This window comes from Canis lupus, chromosome 26, assembly GCF_048164855.1.
Source record: "Canis lupus baileyi chromosome 26, mCanLup2.hap1, whole genome shotgun sequence".
NCBI lineage: Eukaryota > Metazoa > Chordata > Mammalia > Carnivora > Canidae > Canis > Canis lupus.
The window spans coordinates 11,523,614-11,539,738 of record NC_132863.1 but is presented as its reverse complement, the minus strand read 5'-3'; the positions used below and the strand labels follow the sequence as shown (position 1 = coordinate 11,539,738).

The 16,125-nt window shown below is 41.4% G+C and overlaps 1 protein-coding gene across 2 annotated transcripts in view; it reads left to right on the top strand.

The window, feature by feature from the left end:
* The first annotated feature begins 605 nt into the window (after positions 1-605).
* Positions 606-16,125, top strand: part of ISM1 (isthmin 1) — a 71,322-nt gene continuing 55,802 nt past the window's right edge. Inside the window, exon 1 of one of the 2 annotated variants that reach the window (XM_072800047.1) lies at positions 606-791. In XM_072800047.1, the coding sequence (XP_072656148.1) occupies positions 654-791 (138 nt within the window). In that variant the 5' untranslated portion in view covers positions 606-653. Of the gene's footprint in view, positions 792-1,037; positions 1,080-16,125 lie in introns of those variants that run through there. The other variant, XM_072800048.1, reaches the window with a different exon arrangement.

The window sequence follows — 16,125 nt, the reverse complement described above, 5'->3', positions numbered from 1 at the left end:
CCCGAAGCGGCGAGGGGAGCGCGGGGAGGAGGGGAGGTGGCTCGTCGGGTGAGTGGCTCCGGGCGGCAAGGGCGGGGGAGCCGAGCGTGGAGGTAACTCCGGGCCGCCACTGAAGCCCTCCTCCTCATTCTCCTCCTCCTCCTCCTCCTCCTCCTCCTCCCCGCGCTCCTCTGGCGGCCGCTCCCGCTCCAGCTGCGGCGGCGCGGCCACATCTGGGGCGCCCATGTGCGCTCGGGGGCTCGGCTGCGCCCGCCCCGCCGCCGCCCCCGCTGCCCCCTGCCCGCAGGGTGGTCCCCGGCCCCGCCCGGGTCCCGGGCTGCCCCCCCGCCCCGCCGCCCCCGCCGCCGCCGCCGGGGAGTGCCGGGGTTTGCTCCGCAGTCGGCTTGGACGCCCCCGGCCCCGCCGTGGCTCCGCCGTGGTGCGGCGGCGGCGGCGGCGGCGGCGGCGGCGGCTCCTGCTCCCCCGGCCCGGCGCGCCCCGCTGAGCCCAGCGCCAGCCCCGCGGGCCCGGGGAGCGGGGCCCCGGCGGGGGCCGAGGCGGGAGCCGCGCTGCCGGGCTCCCGGGCTCCAACTCCTCCTCCCCCGGCGCCGCCGCCGCCGCCGCCGCCGCCGCCGCCCGCCGCGCCGGGTCCTAAAGCCGCGCGCCTCAAGAGGATGGTGCGCCTGGCGGCGGAGCTGCTGTTGCTGCTGGGGCTGCTGCTGCTCACGCTGCACATCACGGTGCTGCGCGGCTCGGGAGCCGCCGACGGGCCCGACGCGGCCGCGGGCAACGCCAGCCGGACCCAGCTGCAGGTGAGTGCGCCGCCGGAGAGGGCGCGCGCGGCTGCGGGCCCCGGGTGGCGGGTGCGGAGCCGGAGCCCCCTGGATGCAAGGAGGCGGGTCCCCGCCCCACCGGAGAGCAGCTGGAGGGCGGCCGCCCGCGGGGACCGGGACGGCCTGTCTTAGGCAGAGGCGGAGCGGGGTGCGTGCCTGGAGGCTGAACCCGCCCTGAGGTCCGCAGACGCTCCCCTCGGGGTCTGCCACAGGTCAGGTGCCGGGGGCGCGAGGCTCGGGATGGGCGAAGGAGTGTGTGGAGTACGCGTGAGTCTGCTCTGGGGCGCCGCCAGGGCTGGTTCGTCTTTTAGGGGAGAGGGGAGAGGGGAGCGGCAGGGGGCCCTCACCTGGAGGGTGATATCCCCAAACTGGGCTGGAGAGAAAGAACCCCGCTGGGTCTGCTCCTGCGCAAAGCGACGCCGAAGGTCGGGGAATAGTTTCCCGAGGAGAAGGGCCGGACGCCCTGTGTCCGCCCGCGTGCCCCTCCCCAGCCTTGCGGAGGGCGCAGTCAAGCCACCTGTCGTGCTCGGGGACCGGATCACCTGGCACTTCCAGCGTTCAGCTCCTTTGAGGGTTGCTTTGGGAACGGGACTCTGATGATCCATTCAGCTCCAAGGCGGGGTGACGGGGTGGAGGTGGGGGGTCGCCTCTGGGGAGGAGATAGTGGGCTTCAAACACAGGGTCAGTTATGGCTTCAGAATGGAGGATGGCTCAGGTAGGGATTTCCCGCCGCTGTCTTGGAAGAAGTTTTTCCTTGAGTCTAAGGGTGTTAACTACCGTCAACTTGGAGCGTGACTAGAAGTCAGAAAGGATTTTCCCAGGAACCAGTGGGGATTTTCTGGCTCCTAAAAATCTCTTCCCCACACCAGCCTCTCTCAAACTCTCTGCTCTGCAATGTCCAGATAAGTATTATTCGTTGTCCCCAAAGGGCTTTACAATTATTGCCCCCTGCTAATCCCCCCCCCTTTTTTTTTTAAATTTTTATGTGATTTTTGTGAAAGATTCTATTGTTAAAGAGAGAAGAATTCACTTAAATATTTCCATAGTCCTTACTATGTGCCACTGTGTTAAGTGCTTTACAGAATTTCATTGATTTAATGAGGTTCTGTGCTGCTAATATGCCTCCTCTACAGATTCAAAAACTGAGGCACAGAGAGATTAGGAAACTTGCCAGAGTTCATACATTCCAAACTCTTGATTAAGTATAGCAAGTTTTCTCTCTGCCAGGGTGTCAGACTAAAGCAAGGCGATCCTTGCACACAAATGCAGAATCAGGAATGGAAAAGTGTACACCCCAGAACCTCCCGTTCTTTTAAATTTGGGATATTTCTGAAAATGTCCTAAGTTTGTGGGGTCTTCCCATCTTCTCCTGTGGGCCAACAGCTACAATGACAGACCGATAGGATTCCTTTGGGGAAACTGAAGATACTCCCACTCTATAGACTGTGGCACACCCACCAGTCTAGCACTGTGGGCATAATTCTTAATATCCTCAAGATTTCTGGAGGTCATATTTTATACATGATGCTTTCTTTCCTCATGGACTCATGAAAAGCTGTAAAAACGATGTTCTATGGAAAAGTAAATTTGGCAGATTTCTTTATGAGGTGTTTGCTATCATTAGAATAACCTGGGGTTGGCCTTTTCTGACTGAACAGTAAGATAATGAGAGAAGCAGCTGGTGGAAGTGGCAACTGCAAATGGGAAGTGGATTAAATTCTCAAAAGGGCCTTTGGCTGAAGAATTTCCCCAAGAGGGCAAAAGAAATGGAGGATTTAGAAGCCATAGTGCTCCTAGGAATACGTTGGGTCCCAAAGAGCTGCTAATCCACCGGCTTCAGCTTATCTTGTAATAGTGTTTGGTTATTCTGTCCACTAAATGCACTTATCCAGGCAGAATGATGAGTTTAACAGTTTGGTTCATAATTTTATTCTCTTTTGTAATTTGTTATTGTAAGAGTTTTATATTCTTCCTGACTGAAGTTATTTCTTTGGCTCTCCAAAGATACGATGATTTAAATGTAGAAAGAGAATATGTTCCACCAAGTGAAAAAGTCTGCAAAAGACATTTATTAGTATGTTGTTTTCAGCCCCGGAAACTAAATTCACTAGTAGCAGGTGTATTTAAAACAAAACTAGGGATACTATATTCTTTCTGTTTACTGGGCATTTTTAACCCATCTTAAGTTCCATTTAAGTTTGTTAGCTCTGTAATATTTTATTTTATTTTATTTGTTGGCACTGTGATATTTAAAGTTGCTAAACTCATTCTTTGTAACTAGAAAGTTAATCCATTCTTATACTACATTTTTTGGTTATTTCTGCTTAAAATATTCAAAAATATGAGGTTACAGTTAGAAATGCACAACAGTTGGTTTACTTACCCAAACTGAAGTATATTCAGGATCGTATAAAAAGAGATACTCCTATATTTAGTGGTTTTGACATATCAAGGACACCCAATAAAATAGTAGTAAGAATAACAACAATAATAGCTAAGATTTCTCAAGTGTCTTTTATGTGTCAGACACTATTCTTAGCACTTTATATCTATCAACAAAAGTCTTGTGAATAAGCACTATCTGTTATCCCTGATTCAAATGAAAAAACTGATGTTAGTTAACTTGTCCAAGGAAGCACAGCTAGAAGCTGCTTAATTTATTTTTATTACTTTATAGTGTAAAAATCTTTGAAGAATATTTCTATTCCAACTTCTTAGCAAAGCCTTTATGTTGGGTATGAGAGAGAGAAAGCCTTTTAACAACTTATATTTTCAAACACATCTTGGCAGTCTTATTGGGTTAAATATAAATATTTATATTTTTTATATACACATACATTGATAACATTATATATATGTACACACACACACACACACACACACACATAACCATGATCTAACCCGATTTTGGGGGTAGTTTCAACATACTAGAAGATACCTTTTTTTGACTCTGTGACTGCCCCTGTACTGTAGGTATGCTATTATGAGGTGGCAGTAAAATGCTCTGAATGCACTAGATTTCATGTGGCTCATGAAAACAATGTTAGTCTTCATACTGTTTTCAGTATTTTAAAATATCTTACAAGAAATTGTCCAGTTGTCTGCAATAGCTGCATAAAAATGCATAGAAATGTGTACTTTTTTCACTTTTGAATGAAATCTTACCTCCTTATAGAAATAAGTGTCTCATGTTGATCAGATACTCAGATTAGTTCTTTCATGTCTTTGATTGATAATAGTAAGAAAACAATTATATTTAGTAAAAGCAGTCTGGAAGATAGAACATCCTAAAATATAAGATCCATGGGCAATAATAGTAATTATTATTATATGTCTTTTACTTTAAATTCAAATGATGGCCTCTCTACTAAATCTCAGTCAGATTTTAAACCATGAATTTCTACAGATTTTAAATAATAAAGCTAGACCTTATTAAAACAATGAAATGTAAGCAAGTATTATAAATCATCAAATTGATTATTTTTATAATACCATTAAAAGAAACCAAACTCTGAAATGTAATTAACTGTCTTTGTTCTCTGTCTCCTAACTACTGTCCTTAAGAGTTCTTTCTTCCTTTATCCCTTTACTTGCCTTCAATAAAACAGTTTAGCTTTTTGCACTCACTGCTTTTGATTCAAGAGGTTAACTGAACTATTTATAGCAGTAGAAGCAAAAGGAACATTTATTTTTACTTAATACAAGTAACCTTCCTTGTAATGATTCTGTGGGATTGATCATCTTTCCATGTCCATTTCACAGATAAGGAAATTGAGGCCTGGAGAGATTTGAGTAACTTGCCCAAGGCCACAGAGCTGTGGTGGGCAGGGCCAGGATTCAGCCCCAGGCAGGCAGTCTGTGGAGTCCAAGTTCTTTTCTCAGCAAGACTGCCAGCTCTGATCTGAGTCAACAGCTATTGTGTTTCTTGTTTCATGACTTGCCTGCTCATTTTTCAGGCAGGCTGTTTGCTCTTAACCCTGGAATTCTTTATAAATTATGGATGACTGTCCCACTTAGCTATTACTATGTAACAAACCACCCCATTACTTACTGGCTAAAAACAACCACTATTTTATTAGCTCATCAGTTTGTGGGTCAGCGACTTGCTCTGGGCTCAGCTGAGTGGTTCTTCTGCTAATCTCACCTAGAATTACACATGCGGCTGTAGCCTTGTTTTGGCTTGACATGAGCCTGATAGTCCAAGATGACCTCACTCACATATCTGATGCTTGATGCAGGCTGTTGTCACTTCAGCTCTCTCTCGAGTCTTTCATCTTCAAGGAAGCTAGCCTGCATGGCTAGCTCATGTTTAGACCGATCTTCCACTCATCTTTTAATATTGTTTCTGCTGCCTTTGGCCATGCAAAAACTTTCTGTTTTAAATGCAAGCAACTCTGAGTCATTTCACTTATGACTTTTAGTTTTCTTGCCTTACTTAAGAAAGAGTTCCTCGAATAAAGATTGTCAAAATCTTTAAATATATTTTGCTCTAGCCATTTTACAGTTTTTTATTGTTATTGATGCTGTCGTTGTTTAGAACAACGACCTATTTTGGTGTTATTTGTGGGTTTAAGGTTGAAGATAAAGATACAGCTTTGGGTTTTGTCCAAGTGAGTACTTGTCCTGTCATACCTAGGTTTGGTTACTGTTGTGAGTAGGGTTTTATTTTTTTGCTGTTGTTATAGTCTCCAGTTTGTTAGTTCTGGTATCTAGGAAAGCTATAGAAATATATGCTTACTTTTCTTGGTGTATGCATGAAAGCTAGAAATATCCATTTCAGTAGTGGGATCATTAGATTCTCATGAGATGAGTTGAAAATCTTCATTTTTTTTCACCTTAGCACTTTAAATAAGAACTATCTTTTTATGATATCATTAGAATTCGTTCATAAAACCCTTTTGGGCTTGGTACATCTTTACTTGATATCTCTGATTAACACTCCATGTTATTCCACAGTCAATAGTCTATTCAGATAATGTAATTTCTTTTTAGTCAATTTTGGTAGATTACATTTTCCCAGAAAATCATAGATTTTTATATACTGATACATTAGATAAATTAGACTTCCTCAGTGTAAGATTTGTACATAGTACAAACATATTTTGCAAATATTTCATCACTGTATATTCTTATGCTGTACAATCTTGCATGTCTTTGTAAGACTTATCAGATCAAGATTGTTAATTATATTATGAAATATATTAATGTTTATGAATATATGAAAACCCTCAACTCTTGATATTGTCTACTTATCTGCTAATTCCTCAAGAAAATTAATTTCATTTTTTTCCTAATGTCGTGGATTTGACTATTTCTCATAATCCCATTAATTTTTGCTTTACTTGTTTAGAATCCATGGTGTTAGGACATAAAATGTCCTTTTTGGTGGTTTTATTTTATCAAGATGAAATTCCTTATTTATCATATTATTGACTTTTGCCTTCAATACTTTTTTATTTGATATTAATGTTGCAACTCTTGCTTTATTTTTTTCTTCTGGGATTTGAATGTCTTTTAAATATCTCTCTTGTTAATAACCAAGAGCCAAATTTTCTTTCTCCATGCAATAATCAATGAATTTACCTCATTTATATTTATTATGATTATTATTTGAAGATATTTTCCCCATTTTATGCAGTATTCTCAAATTTCCAAATTTTTTTCCATTTTGCCTCATACCCTCCAATATATTATCAGTGTGACCTTTGGCAAGAGAGTTAGCATATGTCTTAATTCCTCTTCTATAAATTAGTGTAATAATGATTTCCAAGTGCTATTGTAAAAGTTAAAGCACTGAATGATGCTAAGTACTTTATTAGCACACAAACATTCAATAAGTATTTAAACACTATTTACTTTGTTCATTCTTCCTTTAGTTTTGAAAGTTTCTATTGCTGTTACTCTTAATATTCTAGCAAATTTGAACTGACACTTTTCTGTCAGTGCTGAAAATCAATCTGTATTTATTTATTTATTTTTTTTTCAATCTGTATTTATAAACTAAACCCCCCAAAGTAAGATTCTGACATGCCTTTTTAATTATCTAGACCTAGCTATAAGATTTACTTATTTCTTTATCTGCTGTTGCTGCTGCTTGAATCTCATATTTTCATCTTTTATTTTATTGGAAAACATTCTCAAAAATTTATTTTAGAAAGTTTTTATCAAAGTCTAACCTCTCTGAGATCCAAAATTTTTTAACGTATCTTTATTTGGTTCTCACACTTAAATGCTAATTTGGCATTTGGTTGTGTTCCATATTGTTTCCTGTCAGAATTTTGAAGATAAAATCCAATTTTATTACCCCATCTCATGTTTCATTCAAAAACCTGATGCTGTATCTTTGTAGATGACTATTTTTTTTAACTAGAAGCTTTTAGGATTTTTCACTTTATTCATAATGTTAGAAATGTCATCATATTGTGTTTAGATTTAAGGCTTTTAGTTAATTAGTTCTGGTTAGCACTCAGTGGACGCTTTAAATCTGAAGCTCCAAATTTGTCTTCATCTTGAGGATATTTCTTGAGTAATTTCTTTGCTTACGCACTCTTTAATCAGTTTCCTGTCCTCACCTTTTCCTCCTAACTTCTAGATCTTTGCTACTCCTCTCTTCTCCTCACCCCTCTCCTCTCCTCTCCTCTCCTCTCCTCTCCTCTCCTCTCCTCTCCTCTCCTTTCCTTTCCTCTTCTTTCCTTTTCTTCCCTTCTCCTTCTCCCATCCTCTCCTCCTCTTCTTCTTCATTCTTTTTGCCTCTCAACATTTTTAAAGCGTTTTATAAAAAAATAATGCATATAATATACATACAATAAAATAACTGAGTCTTAAAAGTTCAGTTCCATTTTCGACAATTTTATATGTCCATGTAGCCACCATCAAAATTAGGATATAGAATGTCCACATCATCTGAGAAAGTCTTCCAGTAAATCATTTTAGGCAATCACTCCTTCCAGAGGCAACCAGTGTCTGACCTCTATCATCATAGTTTGCCTGTTCCAGATCTTCATATAGATGGAACTATACTGTGTACATTTTTGTGTATGTGTCTGTCTTCTTTTGCTCAACATAATGATTTTGGGATTCATTTGTGTGGGTGTGCATATCAGTAGATTTCTCTAATTTATTGTAGTGTTCCATTGTGTAACTATATCACAATTTGTTTATCTACCCCCACCATTGGTAAAACTTTGAGTTGTTTCCATTGCTCTTGGATTTTTTTTTTTTAAAGCCATGGAACATTCTTGTACAAACCTTACTGTGAATATATGTTTTCATGTCTTATGAGTAGATACTTAGTAGTGCCACTGACATAGTCTCTATTCTTCATATTATTATAGGAATTCCACCAAAGAAACTCACTTTTTACAGAGATTTTTCTTCACTTTCTCAGCTCTGTAGTGTTTCATTTTCAATTGGTTACCATTTATTCCATGTCAACTTCTTGTAGGTGAACCTTCTCAGCTTGTAAAGCTTACATTTCATTGTCTGTTGTGGATTTATTTATTTATTTTTATTTCACTTGCCTTTTCAGTAGCTTTGGGGAGGGAAAAGAAGTAAATGAAAATGCTTGGTCTGCCACCTTGAAGTGAAGTACTATAATTTTATTTCTTAATTTAATTTTCTTTTATACAAACCAGAAGAAAGTTTTATTGTTTGTGTAACCCCTTTGTTCATCCTTTCCCAGCCATGTTCTAAAAGGCATTGATCTTTGAGTCTGGGGGACACTCTTAGAAGTCATGAGAACTATCCATTCCATAACAGATAATCTATTTTGGTTTTAAAGCCTCCAAAGGAAAGAATCCCACAATCTTCTGTATGTCTTACAAGTATTTCTTTTCACAACCTTCAATGTCACAGTATTTTTTTCTCTGATGTGTCCTTTGCATCTTTTATGCTACATCTTAATTTCATGTTTGCTCTTTTTATCACTATTTACTCACTTTTCAAAAAAGCATCTCATTCAGGACCTGAAGACTGTTTTTTAATATTTTTTTTAACCTGTCTGCACTGGTGTTCTTCTATAGTGTTTAATGGGTTCTGTGGTTTCCTCTTTCTCTCCCATCTTCTGAGAATATCTTTCTTCTGCAACCCTTCGCTCAGAATTGTTTTATTTATAAAAAAAAAAAAGAGATGGGGATGAAGCCTCTTTCTTCAGTGACAGCTAAGGGTGTCCCTGTCTGTACTCATTTCCTAAAAGACAGAAGATTTCTTTAGGGGATGGGATAGTGGTGTCAATTTAATGCCCAGAATGATACGCTGTGAGTTTAAGAAATAGCAAAGGAATGTGCTATTAAGAAACATATATCATTTTGCATTTTATTTATATTTTCTCTGTATTCCACTTCCATAGGAACTTCAAAGAAGCTGTAAACATAAAAGATAAAATTTAATTTCTTTCTTTCTGTGGCTTATGAGTCCAGAGATTAGATGGAGTACAATATTAATAAAGTCAACATGCTAGTGCCCAGTGTTCCACTCACTGTCCACTGTGGTTACTGGCCTGATAACATAACCTTATGGCTTCTTCCCTTCTCTGCCTCTTTCCTCTTCCCCTACCAAAGTTTCCTGGGGTCATCTCCCAAATATACTTCTTGCTTTTTGTCTAAGAGTTTCTTTGTGGAAGAGAGCCCAAATTAAATGAAGCACTACTCAAACCATGGGGATGGTGACCACTTCTCTAGGAAGTGATGATGTAAGAAATGTACAGAGCAGAGTTTCCATGAGGCACTTGCTACTTCATTAACGGAGTTGAAGCCTACTAATCTCAGAAAGGTATGCACTGTGGGCAGCAACAGAATCAAGCTATACCATGCCCTCCCAGAGCAGCTGGGAAGATGGGAATTCCAAAATTGTAGGAATGGGAAAGATCAGGGCTGGGCAAACCCTCAAATTCCTGGTGTTTAAAGAGATAACTGGTCTTTTTTCTCCTGAAAGCCCCAATTCCATGCTTGTTTGCTCTTTTAAGTAGGAGGATGAGTGGCAATAGAAAGTGCTCAAAGGTGTGTGGGATTGTCATCTAATGCCTAAAAAAGGGAGAGGCCAAAGTGCCTTGATAAATATAGCTTCTCATCAACTCCCCAGGCACCAGTCAGCATGTGTCACTGAAAAGTTGTTTCTGTAAACTGAGTAGAAATAAAAACAGTAGGCTAACTACTCCTTCTTCCTGTTGACCTGACCTATGCACATTTTGGTAAACCAAGTCATCTTGCATAGAGCACTGTCTGTGTGACTGGTATACCTCTGTAAGAAAGCAGTACTCCCTGGCCCGCTCATAAGGACAGTGCTGCAGGGCCAATAGAATAGAAGGGTTTCTGTCTTCAAGTTTGGGGCCCTGGGCTGCTAGACTCACTGTTTGGGGCACCCCAATCCCCAGATGTTCACACAAGTGACTTGGAAAAAGGAAGGCAGACTGTGAATGCAATAGGCCACTTCCTGGACACCACATCTCCGTTTTCAAAAATAATAAGATGTGGCTAGAATCTATATGAAGGATCCAGGCAATCTGGAAATGATGTCATAGGCCACCCAGGTGTTAACTTACTCCCACTGGCATCCAGATAGAATATTCATGGCAGTGCCAATGAAACAAATGAAAAACATGCCTTGGCTCCCAACTACCTTTCAGAGGTAGGGATGGGGAGAGACTAGGGAGGAAAATAGCAACTCTGTTGTTATTTCTTAAATTACAGCTTTATTGAGGTGTGATTGATGTACAGTGAACCATGCATATTTAAAGTGAACAATCTGACGAGTTTTGACACCTGTGATATCATCAAGATGATGAATAAATCTATCATCTCCAAAAGTTTATTTGTGCTCTCTTGTGATTCTTCCCTCATTCTCCAGCAATCTCCAGGCTACTGAGCTGCCTCTTGTCACTATCAATTTGTTTTTGCATTTCCTACATTTTTATTTAAGTAGAATCATACAGAATGTATGGTACAGTGAGCTTTTTTGCTTACCATAATGATTTTGAGAATCATCCATGTTGTTTTATGCACAAAGCGTTTAATCCTTTTTATTGCCAATTAGTATTCTACTGTATGCATACAATATGTTTATCCATTCATCCACTGAAGCACATTTAGGCTGTTTCCAATTTGGGCCTATTAAAATAAAGATGCTATGAATATTCAGGTATAAGTCTTTGCATGAACATATGCTTTCATTTCTCCTGTGTGAATACTTAGGAGCAGAATGGCTCGGTCACATGATAGGTATATGTTTAGCTTAATTAGGAAATTGTGGCAATCTTTTTAAGGCACTCATATAACATGTTTGGGATATTTAGTAATCCCTGGACACCACTGGAAATCTTCAGAATATTTGGAAGTTGAGTCTCAGGATGAGCTCTTCCTACAGTTAAAACATTTGTAGATTGTGATCTATAATATACAGTTGAGTCTTAAATGATGCAAGGGTTAGGGGCACCAGCTCCTCCCTCTCTGCCCAGTTGAAAATCCATATGTAACTTCTGACTCCCCCAAAACCTAACTACCAATAGCCTGCTGTTGACCAGAAGCCTTACTGCTAACATAAATAGTTAATTAACACATATGTTGTATATATACATACTATATACTGTATCCTTACAATCAAGTAAGCTGGAGAAAGAAATTGTTATTAAGAAAATCATAAGGAAGAAAAAATACATTTACAGTACCCTACTGTATTTACCAATAAAAATCAGTAAAAAATCCACGTAGGAGGACCCATGCAGTTCAGCCCCTGTTGTTCAGGAGTCAACTGTATTACGAAAAAGTGAAGGAAGGAGAGAAGATATTGTCTCTTTGGAGAGAATTCTCCTATTTTGGGCTTCCCCCAAAAGCTGTTGTCCTTGTGCCCTTCATCTTCCTGCCCCCCTGCCCTCCCTAACTAGAAATTAAGAAAACCAGAAATAGATTTTGTATCTCTTGCCTGGGGACTCAATTACATTGTGACTTGGAAATCTGGTATTGGTTATGAGCCCCAAATGAATTGGAAACCAGTTTTATTGCTGGGAACCTTCAAATTCCAGGAAGTAGAAAGGGCAAAAAGTAAAAAAGGGGAGATCTCATTAGGTGATTCTAATCCCTAGCCCATGAAGTGGGCTGAGGAACCGTTAACATGAGCTGACCTCCAGGCTACACTAGATGTTAAAAGAGAGCGCTCAGGGTTAGAAACCCACCCACAGTTCTCATCAGAGGGAAGGGGCTGGCCTTCCCTCATGGATCCACTGCCCTGATGTTCACAGGTGCAGTTGTGGCTCAGAGACACAAATGAGAGGCTCGGGATAAGTACTCTGCCTTTGCACCCAGAACAGGTTCCTGTTCTGTGGAGCAGTAGCTGTATCCCCTGGGATCTCCTTAGGAAATAAGCATCTCAGGCCTCACCCAGAACAACTGAGTTAGGACCTACATTTTAATAAGGGCCCCAGGCTAATCATAAGCTTAGCCCAGTTTAAGAAGCACCATTCAAGATGCTTATCTTGCAAGTTGCAAAGTCCCAGAAAAGACTCCGTACAGGTCAGGGATTATTATGCTGCATGACAAAGTACCCCCGAATTCAGTGGCTGTAACAATAAACATGTATTCTCATGCTCATGGATCCGCAGGTCATTCGGGGTTCAGGAGATCTAGGCAGGCTAGGATCCAAGCTGTGGGTTGAGTCTGGGTGTCTTCCATGTGTCTCCCATACTTCTGCAACCAGCAGGCTACCTGCCGCATGTTCCTCTCATGACAGTGAAAACACACAGTACGGCAGAGGCAACAAGCACTCTTGGGCCTTTGCTGGGGCCACATCATTCTTTCAGCACAAATTAGTCATTAGGCTTAACAGAGTGGCCCATCACAGGCTTTGGATTTGTTTCAACTCCACTTCTGCTTCTCACTAACATGTGTACCCTTAGGCAAAAATTGCACACTTTACTGCACTTCTCTATCCTGTTCAGTAAAATGGGATAATAGTAATATAGCTATCACTAGGAGCATATACTGTTGCAAGGACCATCCTTGATGTACAGGAATGATTTAACTCATGGGTATTGGTATGTTAGAGCTGTGTGACCTTGGGCGATTCAACTCTCTTCATTTCATTTCCTTTATCTAAAAATAGACATCCTGTTGGGATCATTCTAATTTTTGAACCCTATTTTCAAAACTAATAATGGTGAAGCAAAGGCTAACACTGAGCATTGACTCTGTGTCAGGCACTGCTATAAAGACTGTATGTATTTACACCTTTAATTCATGAAATAGCCCAATGGGGACTATTTCTACTTTGCAGCTGAAGAAGCTGAAGCACAGCAGTGTCAGGAAATCAAGGTTTATCATCTGATTGTTCAGAGCACCTCATGTGGAGGGAGAGATATCACAATACTGATGGAGTCCAGGCTGACTCCATGTGGCTGACACATTCTGCCTCCCACCAATCAGGGATGCTTCTGAAAAGGCTATTCTTGGCTTCTTCTCCCATGTGGGAGAAGGAAAAGAAAGAGCAGGGACAGCTTGACAGAAGAGACTGGGAAAGCAGCTGCCCTCCTATTTCAACGGAGGCGCGCTCCCCACCCCACCCCACCCACCATGAGGCCACATCCGAAGCAGATGCTGGATGGATGTGATGAGCGTTTCCAGTGAGACCCAGCCATCACCTAGGGAGCCCAGGAGGAGTGTGTTGTGGAGGAGCCCAGCCTGGCTCTGGGCCAGCATCAGGCCAAGGAGAAGGGTGGGGCCTGAAGGATCCTGCCTCTGAGAACCTAGAAGTAGAAAAGGCTGTGGATTTCTAGCAGCACAGAATTCTGCCAACTGAAGCTTGTGTCTGAGTCAAGAAATGCAGGTCTTCCTTCTGAATGCCCTCCCTTGTGCAGTCTCATTGCTTAAAAATCGTGTGCTCCATGGTAGGGATGGAACTGTGCCCGCAAATATGTTATTCATCACTCACAGAGCCTTAACAGTTTAAGCCTGCAACCACTTCCTTGATGAAGGGACACCCTTTCCTACCTTCCTTTCCCAGACATAACAAGAGAATCAGGACGTGCCTGGGGGACAGGAGTTCCACAGGCTCTGGGAGCTGTCTATTCTGTTTTTTAATGATTGCTGCTGGCCAGAATTATTTCTTTTCCTGGTGACTAATCCAATTTTCCCTTTCTTCTGTGTGTCACAAAGTCCATTTCCTCAAGGTCTTCTGAAGAACAAATAGTTTTTTAAATGTTTCCCATAGTTGAGAGTAGTATCACATTTCCTTTTTTAGTTATGGCATTACATCACTAATATCTAATCAGCTTGTGGACCACTCTGGTTTCAGATCTTTTTCAGTTATTCTTCTCAAGTCCCTTTCTCCCGTGAACCCCCAGCATATTTTATCCTCTGTTTTGTTTTGATAGGCTGTGTCTCATACTTCAGGTATGTTCTGCAGCTCCCTCTTTCTTTTCCTTTTGTACCCCAAATGTTGAATTGGGACAAGTCTCACTTCAACAACCTTAATAGCTTGTTAATGTGTTGATAGTCACAGAATTGAGCACTGACTGGGTATATGGCTAAAATAGAAAGGAAAAAATAACTGTAAAAAATTATATATGGCCACTGAAAATATGAAATCACTGTAATATGAAATCACTATAATATCCCGTCAGAAAGGCAAAAAGGTAAAAACAAAAACAAAACAAACAAAAAACACTGAAGACACCAAGTGCTGGCAAGAACGTCGAGCACTGATAGGGAATGTGAAGTGATATAAACACTTTGGAAAATTGGTTTTCCAAACTACTAAAATAATATATATGTGCCCTCTGACCCAATGATCCCACTCTGGATATATATACCCCACAGAAATGTATTCATGTATGCACTCAAAGACCTGAGAAAGAATGCTCAGAGCAGCACTATTTAAATAGCCTCAAACAGGAAATGGCAAAATGCGCATAAACAGTAGAACAGATCATCAGTAAGTGCACACACCGAGAGCAAACAACTCCTCACAACATGTACAACTTCACAAATGTAATGTTAACTAAAAGAAGCCAGGCACAAAGGAATACATGCTGGATGATACTGTTTATATAAAATAACTGGGGAAAACTAATCTATGCTGTTAAAAGAGAGAACACCGGTTACCTGGTCAAGTTAAGTAACTAGAAGGGAGCATAAGGGGACCATCTGGGGAGCTAGTAATGTTCTATTTCTTGATGTGAGTGTAGGCTACACAGGTGCATTTAGTTTGTGAAATCTCACTGAGCTGTCTAGTTATATATGTGCATTTTCTATATGTGTACCATACTTCAATTAAAAAATACAGTAAAGAATGCAAGAGGCAGGGTGGACAGTATTGAAGAGATGGCCACTTTTCATGGGGAAGGGCAGCCCACAAGCCTTGGAGCCCACTCCCTTTGCTTCTTGATGTGCAGGACCCTGCAGACTGGTCTCCAAATTTTAATGAGTATGGACGAATTTCGATGTTATGGGGATACTCCTCTGCCTCCATGGCCCCATGCTATTGTTACAACATCAAAGACCAACTGCTGGCTAAGATACAGTCCATATGAAAAGAATGACCAGCAAATTTACTGCTTGACTTCATTCCCTTTAAATGGAACTGGCCCCGTGGTCCTCTTTCAAAGCTCAGTTGTGGACATATATCTTCTTTATAGGACATTGTGTACAATAAAGAGAAACAATAACTTAAAATTTAAAAAAAATACTTTTGAGAGCGCTTTGAGATGAGCATTCCATCACTGTGGTTACCTATGCCCAAACGCTCCTAAAAGTCCAGCCATTGGTCTGACAGCCCTCTATTCAACATGGTGACTTTTTTCCACTAATTGAGTTATATTTTTATGCTCCAGCCCTTTCCCTGGGCTCTGCGAAGTCTTGGGAAAGTACTTAATGAGGGGTGATCTACTTCAAGCCAGAGGGCCACCTCACGGAAATCAGGCAAAATGGCAAAGTCCGTATCCCATTACTCATTAACTTATTTGGAATTGTCCTTTGTGGAGTACACATTTTTTAAAGGACTGAGACCAAATGAAGCCTGGATCAGTTCTGTTCAGTCTTTCAATACCTACGTGGATAGGATTCCTTCACACAGTCCTAAGGGTGGGAATCTCAGGGAGTTATTAGCATTTACAGATACTAGAACTGAGTGAAAAGAGAACAGAGTTGTTCTTATGACTACGAGTAAATGAAGAACTTTATTACCTTTCTAAGAGGAAAAATGGTTCTCCAGTATGCAAGTAAAATCACTTAACACATACAGGATGTCTTTGGCGTAACTTGGGGTCTGACCCAATTGGTGGAGGAGGCTTCTGTAATCAAAATTATCAACCCACTCAAAACCAAACAGT